The following is a 19,653-nucleotide window of genomic DNA, read 5'->3' on the forward strand; positions in this document are numbered from 1 at the left end:
CCTATATTTCCACGTATAAACTATACATGTTACTGTACCGGTTTGACTCACCACACTGAAGCGTCCTGAGATGATCTGTGTCCAGGTGGATTTTCTTCCTCCTGAGCTGCAGAACCGTCCCGGTCTGACTCGGGGTCCAATACAAAAGGACGTATCCTACACTCTGCCATTTTATTAGTGCTATCAATGCCTTACTGTGAAGTTTTGGCAAACAGCAAACTCGCTCGGTCTGCCCCATCCAATATGGTGATTTTGTAAATACTGCCGTGCTGCAAAAACTGCCCCCTGGCTCTACCCCCTCCACCCCTCTGATAGAACTGACCAATCGGAGCACAAAGGGCTGTGACGTTGTGAGGTTACTGGAGGTCATTCTCCAAACGGAGCGTTTTAACAAGATCTTCAGAATAGCCTAAAATGAGGATATTGAGAACGCTATTGTGGGGCAATGAAGGAACTAAATGACTTGTACTGAGGGCAGAAATGCTTTACAGGCATCCTAGTCTGGCATAGTGAAAAGGAGAAACAAGCATGATATGTCCACTTTAATGCATTGTAAGATGAAAGCTGAGAATGGAGCTCAGGCCATGATGAGCCCCTAAACCTGACTTAGCACTGCAAAAAACTCAAAACTTACCAAGAATTTTTGTCTTATTTTCTGTAGAAAATGTCTTTTTAGACTTAAAATGAGCCACATTCACCTAAATCATCCAGAAAAACGTCTCATTTCAAGTAATTTAGAGACAAAATGAGACAAAATGAGGTCTGAACTACTTAAAAATATCTTACTAAAAAAAATCTGCCAATGGAACAAGAGAAAAATTACTAATTTTTAGACATTATTCTTGTTTCAAGCAAATTTTTGAACAAATTTTTATTGTTCCGTTGACAGATTTTTTTATACTTGTTACAAAAAATTTAGACTTAATTCTTGTCTCTGAATAACTTGAAACAAGACATTTTTTGGACTGATAAGTTGAATGTGGCTCATGTCAGGTATAATATGACAATTTTTACTTAAAACAAGACAAAAACACTTGACTAGATTTCAGTTTTTGCAGTGGGGACAGGCCTGAGTTAGAACCTTGTTAAAGACTCAGAGTGAGGTTTGAGCTTGTTGAACCATTGGAGCCAGTTTCATTCCAGGATTTATTCCCACAACTTCTGGTTATCAGAGACAAGCTTCATTGTTTCAAACAGTAATGTATCAGTCCACGGTATCTTCCTGATGATTTTTACGGTCTGAAAACAGTCTCCTCTAAGAACATGAGCGTCACATCGTGTGTAAGTCAGCATGACAACAGCGGGAAGTTGTCCAACACAAACAGTGTAGTAATGATCTTCTTCCTCTCTGTGATCAATCTGTGACGATGGCGTTTGTCTTGTAATGCTGAGTGTTGTTCCTGTTATCTCGGCAGGTCTGCTCTGTGTTACAGCCTTTAATGATGCATGAAGTGGGGCTTAAGTTTACACAGCGCCTGTCTCAATGTTTAGATTAGTCGGCTGTTTAAAGTGAAATTAGCCAGTGAGAGTCAGAGGGCAGCTGCTGAAAACCAACCTGGCTCTTCCTACCAAGAACATAACATTCAGATATCATTATCTGCCAGATTATAATCCCTGCATGTCTGACTTTTCAAAACTAAAGCTGGAGGAGATGGAGTGACGAAGTGGTGATGTCACTCTGAGGATTAGGGGTTGTGTCGTGACGGCCCTGACCTTTCAGGTTGAAGGGCTGCTCGGTGGTCCTGAGGACAGATGATGTCCGGGCAGCATGTGACGCCACAGTTAGCGGGAGAGGAAGAACTTCTTTAATCCTCTGGAGGTGACTAAGGCACTGATGACATTTGGAGGGGCGCACAAGCTTTAAAAATAACAGCCAACCACAGCCAGTCATCCCAGTTTCAGGAGCCCGTACAAACTTCCGGTGAATCGGTCAAACAATGACGCAGGGGATTTCTTTTCCAGATAAAAGATGTTTTCTCTGACAACATGGAGAGTAGTTTTTTAGCGTATTCCCAGAAAATGATCAGACTTATTTGTGGAACAAAGACTGTGTGAAATACGTATATGTGGCCACGGTTACGTCATCCTGTGGTCGATAATCTGAGTGTTTACACATTTTTAAAACTGTGTGCACTAAATCTGGTTCTGAAAGTGTTTCTGGGTCCTGTGGTATCATCCAGCTGTGTTTCAACACAAGAAACCAGTCTGTGTGCAAAGCAGAAGAGGATGGACACAGCCCACAGTTCTGGTTTCAGCAGGCAGTCATCGAACAACTGTTTAGCTTTTTTGATGCCTTAAAGAAAAATGATTGTGGTGTTTCTGGTTCATCACAAAAAAACTTAAATATTCCATTTGACTTGTAAATGACGTCTTGTTTTCTGTTTCACTTCTTTGTTTTCATTAGCTAACCTTGCTCCTGTTACTTCAACTCAATGAAACCAGAGCGCTGCTGCTCTCTCTTCCCTCACAGCAGCTTCAGATTGACTGTGAAACCAGTCAGCCGACCCATTATTTTTAGGGATGCACTGATCCAATCCTGGTATGGGGTATTGGCGCCGAACCAGCCCCTCAAAGCTGGATTTGCTATCGGTAGGGATGGAGACGTTTCACATTTAGAACGACACGGTACCGATGTCTGGTACCTGGCAATTGGTACTGGTACTCAACAGTACCAATTGCCAGGTACTGTTTTGTGTTTATGTCTTTAAAAAATATCAGTTTGTTTGATAATATAATAGACATATTTTTTCTATTCAACATATTTGTTCTTTAATATATATAACCTTGCAATTCTGTGTTGTCCAGCATGGAAAATCGCCTTTTCCTCCACTCCCTCAGTCACAAGGATGCATTTAGGTACCTAAACATGGTACCTTTTGATTTTACGTGAATACGGTACCTGTCCCTAGGTATCGGTTAGAGGTGCACCGATCAAAATTTTCTGGCCAATCACTGATCTCTAAAAAGCCTAACCTGCTGATACCGATTTTGGCGGATAAGGATTTATTTATTTTTTTTTCTATAGCTGACAGCATATACCTTCAATGTTCCAATCTTATTTTATTGTAAATCATTGAACAATACCTGTGAAACAATAAAATTTATGTTTTAACTTAAACAACCAATAAAGTGTCCCGAGTTTTAGGTCTCAGAGCAAAAAGCAACAATGGCTGGCTGTCACCGATGCCCCAAAATTAAGGAAATTGGCTCCGATTGATCAGTCGGTTGGTATGCTGTCAGTTATAAAAAAATAGAAAATAAAATTTGGTATCCGCAGGCCAGGCTTTTTAAAGATGATCGATGATCAGCCAGAAAATTGTGAATGGTGCACCCCTACCAATAATAGTTTGGTTTGTATTTCATTGACAAATACAGTATTAAGTTTCCTGTAGGTGCCAGCTGTGCTCTGTTTCAGAGGACATATATTGGAGAAAAAGTATATAAACACTTTTTGACATTCTGTTTTTTATGTAGCCTTGTATATTTTCTCTTCTCCTGGAAGGTGTAATCAAAAAAATAAATAACCCATGAGAACACGGCATTTCACGACTCTGGCTGTTCACCTTATCTCATTCATAACACTGTGTGACCTTTTTATAGTTGGCGTGATCTGTCGGAGACAGAGGTACTGCAGAGTGTATTCTCAGTCCTCCAGTAATCAAACGCCTGCAGGAGTGTGTTCAGTCATTGTACAAAACACTGAGGTTGTGCGTTAACTTGTGAAGGAGGTGTGTATTACTGATTAGTCTGACTGTAGATTACATGTGTGTGATTTTAGGAGTACGTGATGCTGCTCTGATGTTCAGATGGCGGCAGATGAGGAACAGATAAGTGTTTCTAATTGTGTTAAAGTATGTAATGAGAGCCTATGAATGGATGAATAAATCTCTTTGTTTGGATCATTAATTCTGTAATGGGCCATACTAAGATGAAAGTTTGGATCACCTTCAGAAAAACAGCGATCAGCGTCAAATTAACCCTCATTTAAGTTTCCTCGCCTCCTAAATTAGAAGTTCAAGCTGTTGACGTCATGAATTGATGCCAGCAGAAAATATACTGGGACAGCTCTGCAGCTTGACACCGCTCAGGGTCAGGGGTTGTTTTTCATGAGTCTGAAGCTTCGGTGCTCAACAAAGTGTTGTTCCAGGGCAGCTGAGAGAAACCTTTCCCAACTCAGAAAACCTCCCCACAAATTACTTCAACAGCAGCAGTGATCAGTTTGAGACAAAGCCTTTATCATGAGCTTTCAGTGCCTAAAAATTTCACCTCATGTCACCTCAGAAAGGTCTGAGCAGAGCAGGTCAGGCTGCAGGTCTACACGGAAGAGGTGTTGTTTTCATCCTCAAAGTCTTGGAGAAGGAGAAAGAGACTGAGACAACTCTCAGCCTCTTTCTCCTACTCCAACCCAAAACAAACACAAACAAAATAACTTCATTTGGAGATCTGTCCTGCTGTAACTCAGTTAAGTTGCAAAATTTGAAAGATAAAATCATATTGACTGCCGTCTCTGTTGAAAGGGTGCTGCATAGCAACTATTTTATGGCCACAATTTGCTAAATTGTGGCCATAAGTTTTAAAAATCTTGACCTCAAATTGTTATTTATGGCCACAATTTAGTATTTTGTGGCCACAAGTGTCCAGGAAAAAAAAATATTGTCCAATCACAAAGTTTTTAAGATTTCCCAATCTTTGTGAGGTCATTAGAATACTAAATACATTTTTTTGAAAAAAAAAAAAAAAGGTTTTATTTTTCAGATATCATGTGTCTGCTACAGAGGACATCGGAACGCCGAACATGTGAAGCTGAACCTTGATGGCAATCATTTAGTGCCAAAGAAAATAGCAAAAAGTGGATATAAGAACTATTTTAACTGTCCATTTTCCTTTTTGTTTTGCTTTTTTGTGCTTATTTGGTTCCTCTTCTTGGAAACACAAAGGAAAACCTTCACTTTGTGAACATTAAATATGTTTTGCCCTCGCAGCTGGATCTGTGACATCTTGCTGCATATGTTTTTGTCTCCATTTCTGGAAGATGGATGGCATGTTGGTGTTGTACTCAGCAATCGTAAGGGGCCTTGACACCTGGACAAACCTTCTGTCTTTCTTGGACCTTTTTTACAAAACAAACTGAAGGTGTACTTTGGATTCTTGCTCCACAGTTGACACCAACTGGACTTGGATCATCTGCTTGCCCTGCCTGAGTTTCATCCTCAGAGCTCTCTGAGTAATCTTCCTCTGCCTCTGCATCTTGATCTTCATCAGACAACTCAATATCTGAGTTTCTATCAACAACTGCAGTAAAATTCTCTCTGCTTCTGAGAATGAGCCCCTTTCTTGTCATTTGAAAAAATAAAAAAACAGAACAAAATGAAGTAAATAACTACTAATGTCCACTACAGAGGACAGTTTTTAAACACTTAATTAGAATGTTAAAATACAGTAAAAAATATTCAGACAATGTTTAAATGTGTTGTTAAGAGTCCCATATAAAATATGCCACCAAAATTTCAAGCCAAAATGTTCTCATTAAAACGTTTTATACACTTACTTTTCCTCTTCCCATAAAATGAGCTTGCACTGATGGATGCCATTTTCCTTAATGAAAAAGAGAAAGGTACCAAAGCCCCACCCTTTAACATTTGGTATCAGTGAAAAGCCCCAAATGTCCTCTGTAGAGGGCATGAGGAGTTTATTCAGTAGCGCGAAGTAATTAGAAGATATTCATGTTAAGAAATGTCCTCCACAGAGGACAAATTTGAACTACTGGTAGTCAGGAGGTTAAGTCTAGCTGAAATAAATGAAGCCAGCACAGAACTACTGTGAGTTGAAGTTACTAGCACCAGCTGGCACCAAAAGTTGAAGACATGACCCACACTCTAAAAAAAAAAAAAAAAAAGCTGATATTGCAGCAAAAATAGTTTTGTTAACAGCCTGCTCCAAAAATGCATTCAGTCTGAATAGTTCATTTCTTTAACAAATACACCATCTACCTCAGCAGATTAGTCGATGTTCAGATTATGAGCTTTACATAATTAGAGGAACATTAGACTTGACTGACAGGTAGGTACACACCCTCCACAGCTCTCTAACACCTTCACTCTGTTTATTATCATTCCCTGCTGCACTGCCGACACCTGTTTCATAGTTTATATTCTTGAGTTGGGCGGTCCTCACTCCAAGAAGAATGTGACCTTCATTGGTATCTCTCCCTCGTTGATCATAGTTAATCTGATTGTTTTTTATCAGACACGCCCCTCAAACCTGTTTGTTTTCATCAGTTTGTTCTGACTCTGAAGAAACTGATTTTACCGATTCTGGTTCTGACTCTGGAACAAGTCACAGCAGCTCCTCAACGTGACGCCACTTTTTAGAACCAGGATTTTAAGCCTCTGCTTGTACCAGATTAACATTAGTCTTCATTCTATTTTAGTTTTTTAAATCATTTTGATGAATCTTAAACTGCATCTCATAAACCACATAGCCTTTTCTTCTTTAACCAGTTTAAACTGTTATGTAAGAGTCCATCCAAGAGGATGGTTTCAGTATCCATTAAAGCTCTCTTCTCTGTAAGATGTTCTGTTGTTTATCTTTTTAATTCGTCTTTGATTTGACTTTATCATCATATACGATGGTTACCCCTCAATAATCTCCTGAGAACAGTCCAAGTTCTACTGAGTGTTCACACAAAGTTAAGTCTCAGGACAAAGATAAATTACCAGTATGAGAGTTTATATATATATAAATATATATATGTATATATATATATATATATATATATATATATATATATATATATATATATATATATATATATATATATATATATATATATATATATATATGTATATATATATATATATCTCAAAAAGGGACGTGTTAAAAAATAGATGTGGACGGCAGTCCCCTTAACAGCGGTCTCCCTTCCACCAGCATGTTGCTGACGTCAGATGTGATACATTTAGGGACCTTCGGAAATTTGAAAATCTGACGAGAACACCACACTTTCCATGTAGGACAAACGGTTTGTAAATGCTAGACATTTGAAAATAAGTGCGTCTTTGAACACCTCGGGGGTTTGGGATCCAGTAATTTTTATAACGCGTTAATTTGCGGTGTAATTAATTAATCTAATTAACGCGTTAAAATGACAGCCCTAATCTTTATATTTGGAACCTGTCATTACTTTTTTCAGTTCATTTGTTGACCATTGACACCAAAATTGTTAATGTCTCCAGTGGTGTTTTTTTTACTTTTTTTGTTCCAGTTTTTATCTGGGGATCCTACTTGTAACCATAGTTGCATTCTTTACAAACAAAATCAGCTGTTGGCAGCCTGTAGCATATTGACACTAACCAGTGCTAGGCCCGATGTCTCCCATGAGCTGTGGAGAGGGAGGTGGAGATGACTTGCTGGACAAGCTAGCGGTACTAACTCAGCACCAGAGAGAATACCAGAGAGCAGATTAGCATCATGCTATTCACAGACACCAACACCTCAAGACTGAAAAAAAAAAAACTGGTGAAGAAGACCAGCTCAGAGGGCTGTCCTCTAGACCCTCTTGATCCCCTAGACCCTGTATAAGAGGAGGCTGTCAGGAGAGTGATGATCAGCTGTCGTGTCTAATGAACTACATGTCCCACCCTCTTTCAGAGACCTTTGATCTTTAAGTTTAGCTTGATATAAGTGCATATTTTGATTTTAAGTTACTCTCACTATACTATTCTGTGTGATATATTCTTACTGTCATGCTTTTCACTTTATATTTTCGTATTTGAAATTATGACTCTGTAGATTTCCCCACTGAGGAACAAATAACAAAGTATCTTATTTGAACTTATCTTATTGTAGTCTGATGTTTCTGGCAGTAGTCTATCAGTGTTTTGACTCAGTACCAGTCCAGAGACTTACAGGAGGCGATGGAGATGTACAGTTAAGAGTTTCTGCCACCAGGGTCCCTCCTTTGTCCAGGTCTGCCAGGGCAGACAGAGGATTTTGTGTCTTAATTACTTCCCAGAGCTTAAATTTCCCTGAAGCCTTGTTTGTGGGTTGGAAACAGAGGACAGAGGTCCATCCAGCTCCTGGCTCGCTGACTCATGTCGGCTTCCAGCATAGTATTCCCACGAGAGCCAGCAGAGCAGCGATTCAGCTCTTACTCTTCCTGTGGTTGAATGGCTGACCTGGGACCTGGATTTAAGAGTCGTTCTGAGGAAACATGAATCCAGACGGACTGTGGATTGGGACAGTTTGTGGTGTCTGTGTGATGATGCTGGTTTCTGTGTGAGCTGCAGGATTTACAATGATAGTAGAGAACACGGAGAAAGCCGGAGTGTGAGCTGGTTTTTAATAAAGCTGGCTCTTTGAGAACTCAGGCAGTCTTTGGCTCGGTTTCCAAACTTCCGTGTTTGGATCCTTCCCCTGCTGTTTGTGGAGCTTTATTCATCTCCACTGAGCTGCTTTATGTCCGTACAGTCGTCTCTTTGGTGTCTTAGTTATAATGAAGTGTCACAGTGAAGAAATGGGAGGTTTTGTACCTCTGTAGGAAACATCATTTATTCATGCTTCACAGAATAATGGACTCTGTTCCGGGTCTTTGGAGACATTAGTTATTGTGAGGTGCTGAGCTAATCCACCAGCTTAATGTCCTCATGTGTCATGTGACTGAGGACAAGACTTAAATCAGTGTCTGTGTTAGAAGGTGAGCGTCTGCATCATGTGCAGCAGGCGGTGACAGCAGAGACCATTAAACACCTCAGCCAGTCATCTGTTTACAGCGCAGGCTCTCCGTCTCCACTAATAACCAACGTCAAACAAAGAAGTCTGCATCCTCAGCTCTATTTTATCATCTCTATTAACCATTTGAAAAGTGAACATTACATTAAACAGAACTGAAGTTTTAATATCTTATTATTTGAACCTTGAAAAAAGATTCAGAGGCTGGTACAGGATCAGTTTAGGACACACAGCCCAGAGGAGTTTATTAAAAGAGAGATTTTTAGAGTGAACAGCTGTGTGAAAGAAGACGAGTATCCCATCCAAACACCATGGCTGCTGTCTGAACAGCTGAACATTCAGATTTCACACATGAAGCAGCTGCAGGGCTCGTCACTAGTCACATCTCTGCTTCATAGCAAAAAGATGCAAACTCAAAATAAAAATAGCGAAAGTCAGTGAATCTATCTTTTGACTCCAGTGAACTCTTGTAAAGTCTTGTTCAAGGCTGGTTTCAGTCTGATTTTCTCATTTCGGTGACATTATGATTTGGGTAGTTACCCGGATGGGCAGCCATATTGGAGGTACGCAAATGTAAACACTGAATGGACGGAGATAGAAGTGCACAGCAAAATATGATTTTAAGGTTTCTTACCTCAGAAACAGCACAGATCTTGACACATCTACTCCTCGGATAATAGTGTTGGATAAAGACAAAAAAGTCCAAATACATCAGAAGAAAAAGAAAAACCCTGTACACTGGCCAACTTCCAGAAAGAAAAACTTAGGTGCAACGGTTCGGTCATGGACCTTTGTCAACCCAAGTGTATTCTCTCCTGGTTTAGTTCGTTAGAGTACAGGAGAGTACAGGATAATCTACAGAGCCACTTGGAAGGCCTCTGATTCAGAGATCGTAGATAATGAACATGTTTAATATTTGCGACTAAAAATCCATAATCCTGTTTCTTTTGTGTGGGTGTGCTTTTTTTTTTTTTTTTTTTTCGAAATTTGAGAGTCCGAAAACAACCATCCTTGTTTTTCCTGTTCGTCCGTCATGTTTGTTTACACCGAAGTCACATTTTACCACGCAAGATTTGGAATATTGAAGAAGCTGAAGCTCTGCTGAAGAATCAGGCCCCGTTTACATGACGCTTTATCTGAAAACACTAAAACGCAGTGAAAAACATCTATATTTATGCAGAAACGCAAAGGGACTGAAAACGCTGCAGTAAGCATGCCAGGCCTGTAGGTGGTGCTATAGCTGTCTTGTCCAGAAGCAGCTTTTGGGAGATCTCCAGAGTTGAGCCAATCATCTGGTGTATTGGGGAAAACCAAGTTCAAAAGTGGAGCGACAGATGCCCCACTCTGGAGGCCATTTTCAATTCAATTCAATTCAATTTTCAAAAGCTTGTGTTTTAGGTTGGCTGAAACGCTGTTTCCGTGTAAACGCGAGGCAAAAATGCAACAAAACTTTTGCGTTTCACCCTAAAACCGTTGTCGTGTAAACAGTCCCTAAGTTAGTGTGTGGTGTCCTCAGAGTGCAAACCACACACTGTAACATAGGAGAGAGAAATCTTGTGCGATCTGTCTTTTGTTATCATCAAGTGTGTGGTCTCTAAATGTGTGTAGGTTTGGAGAATCCTGTAATGTGTACCAGCCTTTAGTTTCATTATGATGACAGCCAAGTGAAAATATTATTTGGTAGCCAGGTAAAAGACATGGTCAGTTGGGGAAACTGTGGTTACACTTGGTGTAAACACAGTGGTTACACTTGGTGTAACCAATGTTTCTCCTAAAAAAAATCTGATATTGCACAAAAAAATCCTATGACCATGGCTTTATTGGTCTGCTACACTGTAAAAATGAAATTTAAGATGATTTTAAACCAAAAATAGAAAGAAAACATTGATGACTACAGCACACTGACCTGCTCAGTACATCAAAACCAAATTGTCAGGTACACTCAGATAACTTCTTGGAAGGTAAATTATTTAATACTTGTCATGTTTTTGTGGTTACACTATTTGACAGTTTAAAGAGACTGATTCTTAAATTTACTGAAAATGGCCAAATAAAAAATACTATGACAACGACAGATATGCAAACGACGCATCTAGAAAAAAATCTAACATGCTGTTCTGACAAGTTTAAAGCAAATTTTTCATTTACCAACCGTATTACCAACCCTGATTAGTCACTGTCCCAATCACTGAAAATTATTTACAGATTACTCTAATAGTTCACCGCCCTCCATGAAGTCACAGGAGATAAAGATCAATTTAATGACAAAGATGCAAAGATGTAGTTGGCTAGTTAGATATAATATATAAATAAAAACTCTAGTTCCAAAGTCTTTACTTGACGTTTATGTTGAAGTTCCTCCAAAAACTTTTTTACACTGCAGAAGAAGCTGCCAAATCTCACAGTTCTGCACCTGTTTTACTATTTATTCCCCATGTTATTCTCATTGCTTTAATGGAAGCTTTATGTTATTTAATGGCAAAACGCAAAAAGCTTTCAAATGCACCACTGTCTGGCAGATGTATATTATAACCAAAGGCTGGGAATGGGAAAAAGCACATTTTAAGCCGCATTTACTAGAAGAGAGAGAACTATTAAAAATAACTTAAATGAATAAGTGTTTGTATATATATATATATATATATATATATATATATATATATATATATATATATATATATATATATATATATATATATATATATATAATTATTTATTTATTTATTTATTTTTTGCCAGGCGCTGCCCAAGTAGCTGCCTGTTGCAGCAGCTCTCTCTTCTTTGTCCGTTTTTTTGTATTTTTTTTTCGTCTCTTTTTCGTCATCTTTGTATTTGGAGTGAATCATTACTTTGTATGGTTCATTGTTGGTCATGGACACCAAACTTTTTGTGGCTTCAGTGATATTTTTACTATTTTTCTCCTGTGTTTGTCAGGAGATCCTACATGTAACCATGGCTGCATTGTTTACATGTGAAATTAGCTGCTAGCAGCCTGTAGCATGTCAATGCTAACTAGTGTAGGGCTTGATGATTTCCCTCAAGGTGAGGAGGAGGAGGTGAGGACGACATGCTGGTTCTCGGGTGTGAGCTGGGAGGTGAGGACGCGGACCTGTCCTTCCATCCATCGTTGTTGGGAACGTGGGATCTATCTCCGGTGGGATGGACGAGCTAGCTGTGCTAGCCCAGCAGCAGGGGGGCTGCCGGAGGGCAGAGTGGCATTGTGCTGTTCACGGACGTGGCTGACAGAGCTGACATCGGACGCTGGCGCCACACTGGAGGAGCTTCACCTGCTTTGAGCAGACAGGATCCAGGAGACAGAGACTGAACAGACTGCTGGGGAGGCTCAGTCCTGGACCCTGTGGAGGTGGAGACTGGCTGGGCTTGGAGAGTGGTGGACGGGCTGTGGTCGTATATTTTCTTATGGACCTTTTTGCACTTTCTATACACTTTCTTACTTTTGTTTTCTTAAATGCTGCTGTGACTCCTGAATTTCCCCTTGGGGATAAATAAAGCATTTTCTATTCTATTCTATCCTATTCTATTCTAGTAGGAAGTTTCAGTATTTTTCTTACAGCACCTCATTTCTGTGACCCTCTTTAAGTTTCACTTTCACTGGTGAGACCATTGAAGTGCTGTGTGAGTTTAATTGAGCTCCATCATATAAACATCCTCACTTTTTAAAAAGTTACTGAAGTTTTCATTCTGTTTTGTGACTGAAATCCTGAAATACTGTTTTTAATTTGGAGAGCAAAGATGACATGTGTGAACTTTTATTTCTCTCAATCACGTTATCAGGCACTAAACACTGGGAGCTGTCAGGCTGTCCAAACCAGAGATGCAGAGCCTCTGTCACAGCATAGTGCCGTCGGATTCCTCCTGTGTGATTTTAGAGATCTTTTTCCATGAAAGTATTCAACACAGCACCTCATTTATTTGATATTTAAGTTGCAGGACCAGCCAGATTATGGGAAAAAATCTGATTTATAGTAAGGAAAGTATGCTATGTATCCTGGCACAACAGATGTAAAAAGACATGAGATTGATATGGGCCAGTAAACGATCCCTCTGAATCCATTCCTCTCTTTTCCTGAAGATCTGCTTTACTCTCAGGAATGTTACTCTGGTCATGTGGTGACAGTTTGGACAACTGTTGGATGTGACTTGCATTCTGCAGAGACAGCATCATCCCCTTTAAGCATGTTAAAATCTTTTCCAGTGGCAAACCCCAAATCTGTGAAATCCTGCTTACAAAGAAAGAAATCAGCATTTTTCAGCTTTTTTTTGGATTCCTCTGATCTGCACTCAGCTTCAGATGAGCTGAAGATTTAGAGTTCAAATGAAAAGAGAACTGAAGCTGGGCAGAGGTTGGCTGGGAATAATCAGGGCTCAGTCTGGACATGAAGACCCTAAAGCTAAACAGCATCATCATTAATTCTACTTTACAATCTGATTTACATTAATGCTCTTAGTAATAAGTATGGCTGCTCAACACTGCACTTCTGTGACTGTCCTTGTACTCTTTGATAATATTATAATAATACTGTTTATGTTATGCAGTATTTCTCCTTTGTTTAACTGACTAATGATGTAAAGATGAAAAATCTGAGTTGGTCTCAAACTCATCCAGCATCCATCACTTAGAGAAATCCTGTCTGTGTCTTTAAACAGAAAGAGGAAAGGAAGAAGTGCTTGGGAAACATATTTATGAGTCCACTAAGATTCATTCCTGTACGAGTAGGTGGACTTCTGGGAGACCATAAAGATTTTGTTTTCCTTCCTGCCTTTCCAGCCTTTACCGTCCTCTCTGCTGCTCGGCTGCAGCAGCAGCAGCAGCAGCGGGCAGCCAGTATAAACAGCATTGTGATCTACACTGATTTATGAAGCCTGCAGCCCCGTAAAGAAACAGCTCTCACTGACTCTGTGCTCCATCTTTCATAGAGGAACAACACAAACCACACACTGAATGTGCTCTTCATGTTTCTGCTGCAGGTTACAGGAGGCTCAGGACGTTTGTACACCTGCTTCCTGTCCTGTCACTACTGCCCGTGCCCGGCCTTCGCCTACACCGTGCTCCGCAGGAACGAGGGCTTACTGGTGGGTCTTATTAACAAAGAGCATCATGATTTATCTGTGCCCAAACACAGAAACCTGTTTTCTTTTGAAGGGTGTGTTTGGTTTCAGAAGTCAGGATAAAAGTGAGAGTGTCCACAAAACATAGCACTGCTGGGGTAAACTGTTTGTAACAGTGATTGAAGGTTTAATGTGTTTTATTCCTTTATAGCTTTATTTATAAAACCTTGAGTTTACACATGACCACACACAGACCAACGTACTAAACTCTTACAGTACCACACCTTGATCCCAGAAGAGAGCAGATGATAATAAGGAACACAAAAAGATAAACATTTTCCAACTTAGGGCCACCGTATGAGAGGTCTAAGGCCCCGTAGAAGAGAATAGAATAGGATAGAATAGAATAGAATAGAATAGAATAGAATAGAATAGAATAGAATAGAATAGAATAGAAAAGAAAATACTTTATTTATCCCCAAGGGGAAATTCAGGAGTCACAGCAGCATTTAAGAAAACAAAAGTAAGAAAGTGTATAGAAAGTACAAAAAAAGTCCATAAGAAATTAGATGACGACATCCCGTCCACCACTCGTCCACCACTCTCCAGCCCAGCCAGTCTCCACCTCCACAGGGTCCAGGACTGAGCCTCCCCAGCAGTCTGTTCAGTCTCTGTCTCCTGGATCCTGTCTGCTCACAGCAGGCGAAGCTCCTCCAATGTGGCGCCGGCGTCCGATGTCAGCTCCGTCAGCCACGTCTGTGAACAGCACGATGCCACTCTGCCCTCCGGCAGCCCCTCTGCCGCTGGGCTAGCATGGCTAGCTCGTCCATCCCACCGGAGATAGTTCCCACGTTCCCAACAACAATGGATGGAAGGACAGGTCCACGTCGTCACCTCCCAGCTCACCAGCACGTCGTCCTCACCTCCTCCTCCTCAGCTCAAGGGAAATCATCAAGCCTTACCCTAGTTAGCATTGACATGCTACAGGCTGCTAACAGCTAATTTCACATGTAAACAATGCAGCCATGGTTACATGTAGGATCTCCAGACAAACACAGGAGAAAAGTTGTAAAAATATCACTGAAGCCACAAAAAGTTTGGTGTCCATGACTAACAATGAACCATACAAAGTAATGATCCACTCCAAATACAAAGATGACGAAAAAGAGACGAAAAAAATTACAAGAAACAGACAAAGAAGAGAGAGCTGCTGTAACAGGCAGCTGCTTGGGCAGCCATCAGGTCAGCCCTGATGCAGGCGACCCAGGTTCAGCCCAAACCTGCTGCCTCTTTCCTGCTTTCACTCCCCACTCTCACCCTGTTTCCTGCTCTGTCCACTGACCCATCCTCTCTGACTAGAGGAGGTAAAGTCAGGGAAAGCAGCCTGCAGTTCCTGTTCGTTTTCCTCTTGTTTACATTGTTTTACCATCTGTTTCATAAGTTATCTAATTTTCATTGGGAAATTTTCCCACTCTGGGTGTGCAGTTGGCCTTTCACTGTTTCTGATGTGGACTCACAGGCTTCAGCCAGAACTCTGTTGTTGATGTAGTTGTGCAGTAACTATGTTATGTTAAACCTGTGCTCAACTGGAAGCTCTAGAGCTGGCTCATCCATTTACTGCAGATTCCTGCAGAACTCTGGGTATTTAAAGGATAAGTTCGGTTTATACAGCTTTTACATTGTTTATAGAATGAAGTAGAACAAAATACTCACCCAAAAGGCTTTCCTGATCCAAGCAGTGCTTCAGGAGATATTTAGATCCAAAATCGTGCAGCGGACGTCCATATAATGGGATCCTTCGGGGCATAGACAGCGCCGCTCCTAAAACTGAATTAATCGTCCAATAACTCATGTTTTTCACCAATATTCCATCATGGTCCGCTCCGGGTTGGTCCTCTGCTGCAGTCTGTGTCACTCCAGACAGCGCTGTGTGTCTGTAATGACCTCTGAACTGAGAGAGACTTTGTTTACGTTTGCCCCTCAAAGAAAGTAGTCAGCTCTCCAGAGAGTACTGCGCATGCGCGGAGGGGCAAAGGTAAACAAAGTCTTCGTCAGTTCAGAGGTCATTACAGCCACACAGCGCTGTCTGGAGTGACACAGACTGCAACAGAGGACTAACCCGGAGCGGACCATGATGGAATATTGGTGGAAAAACACGAGCTTTTGGATGATTAATGCAGTTTTAGGAGCGGCACTGTCTATGTCCCGATGGATCCCATTATACGGACGTCCGCTGCACGATTTTGGATCTAAATATCTCCCGAGGCACTGCTTGGATCAGATTAGCCTTCTGGGTGAGTATTTTGTTCCACTTCATTGTATAAACAATGTAAAAGCTGTATAAACCGAACTTATCCTTTAAGACCCACAGAGGATGCAGAGGAGGTGAAAACTACGAGACGACGACTCAAGTACCCATTTACCAAAGACAGGAGGTTTATTAGAGTTTCAGGTCACTGATAAAAGTGTGTGAGCTACAAGGCTACAAAATGCTGATGACGTCTTCTTTGTGTCATGGATTCAGTTTTGATTTTTTGTTTTTTTTTATTTTCTGCCTTCAATGGAGAGGACCGTAGATAAAACAGGAAACTGGGTCAGAGTGGAGAAGTGAAATGCAGGATAGAGGCTACAGGCTGGGTTCAAACTGCTGCCCATGTGTGGGCGAATCTGATGCCTCATACACTAGATCTGTCAGAAGTCTGGCTCCGCTACATTGCGTGTTGACTGCTTACTTCAACTGACACCAACTCACAGAAACTGCTGTATGACTTACAGACAGCTGGAGCCACTTTCCACTCCACTGACAAGTCTCTCCAGTGTTTCCCCTTGTATTATATAGACCCCCCACACAGAGGCACCTGCCTCCCCTGGAAGTCGAGTTTTATTTTCCATTTTTAAATTTTTTTTTTTCTTCCGTTTTTTAACTTGTCCTGTCCAGCGTCAAGGCAACAGAATTATGGTCTGGCTGCCGTATTGTTTAGAACACATTTACTTTTCCAAGGGGAGCTATTCGTGTAAAAGGCTCCCCTTGAGTTTTCAAATGATACTCTTTGTGTTTCATAGGATTTTTTTTTCCTGTATATTGCCAAGTTTGAAGATTACTGCTTGACCAGAACAAGGTGATATCAGGAAAGAAACAGGATAAAGGGAAAGAGTGCAGAGAAGAGACTAGGCAGAGAGGAAGAAAGAGAGACAACAAAACAACAGTAGAGAGCAACCACAACAACTGAACAAATGACTACAGACAGGAGAACCAAACAACCGGCGGCTGAGCCTGAAAAGAGACAGTATCCTGAGCTCTTTGACATCATAATCACAAGAAGCACCTGTGGAGAGATGAACAGGAGAAATCATGAGCAACAGTGAGCGCATCAACGACCATTGTAGAGAAATACGTATACTTATATAAAAATTAACACAGATGCATACACTCACCTACACATTTAGGAGCACAGGTGAGAGGGCAGAATATGGGGGTTAGTTTTGATTTGGGTCGCCAACCCAGGAGGAGGCAAGGAGGGGGGCCCTGGGGAGGCAGGAGCCAGACCCCCGACATTGCGGGTGAGGGCCCCAGGGGGCCAGGGACTGAGGCCCACAGGCCCTGATAGATGCCAGACCCCCGATTGAGTGCAGGGAGCAAGACCCCGCTTGAGCCCAAGGGCCAACCACCCCCGAAGAGGAAGCACCAGGGAGGACGGACCCAGCCCAGGCAGCCACCCACCGCAAGTCGGTACCCGTCCCCAGCACCCCCGGCCAGATCCCGAACGTGACCCCCCATCCCAACCCACCCCTATCCCCCTCCCCTCTGAACCCCAGCTCACCAACCCTCCCCGATAATCCTAGCCCTCATCTGCCCTTACACCCTTTTGGAGTAGGTCAGAGGACACCAAGCCCCCTGACACCCACACACCACATACAAACACACGTACGTGCCACTTTATCCATCCTGCTCATTCACACCCACACATTGACACAACAATACAATGGCACAACGACACTACAACACAACAAGACAACTACACATCAACACAGCAGCACTATAATACTACAACATGATTTTATTTTCCATGCAGCGCCAGATCACAGCAGAAGTGATTCAGAGTTCCCTCTCTCATAAACCAGGTCTATACCTGTTTTTTTAATTTAACAGACTAAAAGGCTTAATGTTATTTATCCAATTTACGTGACAGGATGTCATTTATACATCGTCACATTCACATTTCTCCTTGCGCTATTTCTCGCACGGTGAAGCTCCACCCCAACGCGTTCACAAGCTTGCATTATCTTGCGTGGATCTCATGAATCTGATTCCTGCCGTCACGTTCGCCCGGAAAGCATGACACAGCCTTAATTCCGTATGGCAAGTTCCAGCGCCTTCTCAGTTAAGATGCAACACTCACTTTCGTTCACTGTGCACCTCCCCACCCCCCCTCAACGCTGGGAAACACCATTCCCTTTATTCATGTTGGGCTGTAAAACCTCAAACCTGTTGACCCCTGGTCTGGCTCTACTCATTATGTCTGTTTGTTTTCGTAGTAAAGGTAAATATGAGACGGAGACGGACTGGAGATGCGTCTGGTGTATTTCAGCTGTTGTAAGCATCAATAGCCACGTTTACATGGACCCAAATATTCCGCTTGTATTCGGTTTATTTGCTCAAACGGAAAGAATTAAACCTTTGTTTACACCTCATTCTGAAAGAAAAGTGCCAATCCGAATGGACATTTAATCGGTTTCACAGGGGTGGAATATTCCTTTCTCCAAACAGATTGAGGTATCATGTATCCACTCAAACCGAAAGTTGTCAGGGTGCATTCTTTCAGCCCATGCTCAGATATGACGTAAGACGCAACTAGAGACGTTCCTCAATTCTAAAAATGGCGGCGAGCCGTCAGCACTGGAGGAAAGTTTGCTTTTGATCCAAACTTTGAAGAACTGGACATAATTTCAAGACTGGACGGATGAAAAACTCGCAATACGGAGTATTGCAACACCGTGATAAAAAAAACTGTTGTCCTCCGTCTTTGATAAATCACGTGATGTTTATGTTTTTCTGCGCATGCCCCATTGACTATTCTGTTTGATTATAGCGGCGCATGTAGACCAGAGATTGGAATATTCCTTTCCATGTATACTATTGTTTTTGTAAAAGTCATTCAGAAAGATTCTATTCAGAAAGAAAAAAATCTCCTCATTTAAACGTGCCTATTGAGAGGGTTGGGCACAAACTTGTCCAGGGTTCTTACAGCTCAAGGCAAGTTAAATTTAAGACTTTTTAAGACTTTTTTAATGACGTTGGACATCAAATTTAAAAACAAGTCGACAACGAACCACAATTGAAACAAACAAAACTAACAAACAAAAACACCACATGAATTACCCGGGTAAGAGGCAATTTTGACCCAATGGTTATCTTACATTCAATATCACTTTTTACCTTTTTTAACCCCAGTTTTACAACTTTATGCCTATTTTGCCCCCATTCATCTCTTTTGGCCACTGTCTCAACCATTTTTGGAATGTTTCCATGGTTTTTGAAATTTAATTTCAAATTTAATTCTCAATTTTGCTGCCATAATCAGTTTTCCTAAGCCACTTTTGGATTTTTTTTGCCAATTTTTCCTCATTTTTTTCTCTGTCCAGGCACACTAGGTAGAACCAAGACGTGCGTCTGTTTTAAAAGGTCCTGGTGCAACCAGATCACCGTTTTGTTAGTTCCGCTATTGTGATTACGCGATGTTGCCACGAGGGTAAATCAGGAAATTATTTAGAAAAATAGATAAACGTTACTTAATATTTTTTTTGCTTTAAACTAACATAAATCTTACCAATGTGTTCAAATTTTTACGACTT

At 41.2% G+C, this 19,653-nt stretch overlaps 1 protein-coding gene across 1 annotated transcript in view; it reads left to right on the top strand.

Annotated features, from left to right (window-relative positions):
* Positions 1–19,653, top strand: part of zswim7 (zinc finger, SWIM-type containing 7) — a 38,046-nt gene that overhangs the window by 16,339 nt on the left and 2,054 nt on the right. The window contains exon 4 of the mRNA XM_074672828.1: positions 13,720–13,824. Coding sequence (XP_074528929.1) covers positions 13,720–13,824 — 105 coding nt within the window. The remainder of the gene's footprint in view (positions 1–13,719; positions 13,825–19,653) is intronic.

The sequence above is a fragment of the Halichoeres trimaculatus genome, unplaced genomic scaffold (genome assembly GCF_033239565.1).
Source record: "Halichoeres trimaculatus isolate MK-OKI-2021-1 unplaced genomic scaffold, fHalTri1.1 fHalTri1_scaffold_6, whole genome shotgun sequence".
In the NCBI taxonomy this organism is placed as follows: Eukaryota; Metazoa; Chordata; class Actinopteri; order Labriformes; family Labridae; genus Halichoeres; species Halichoeres trimaculatus.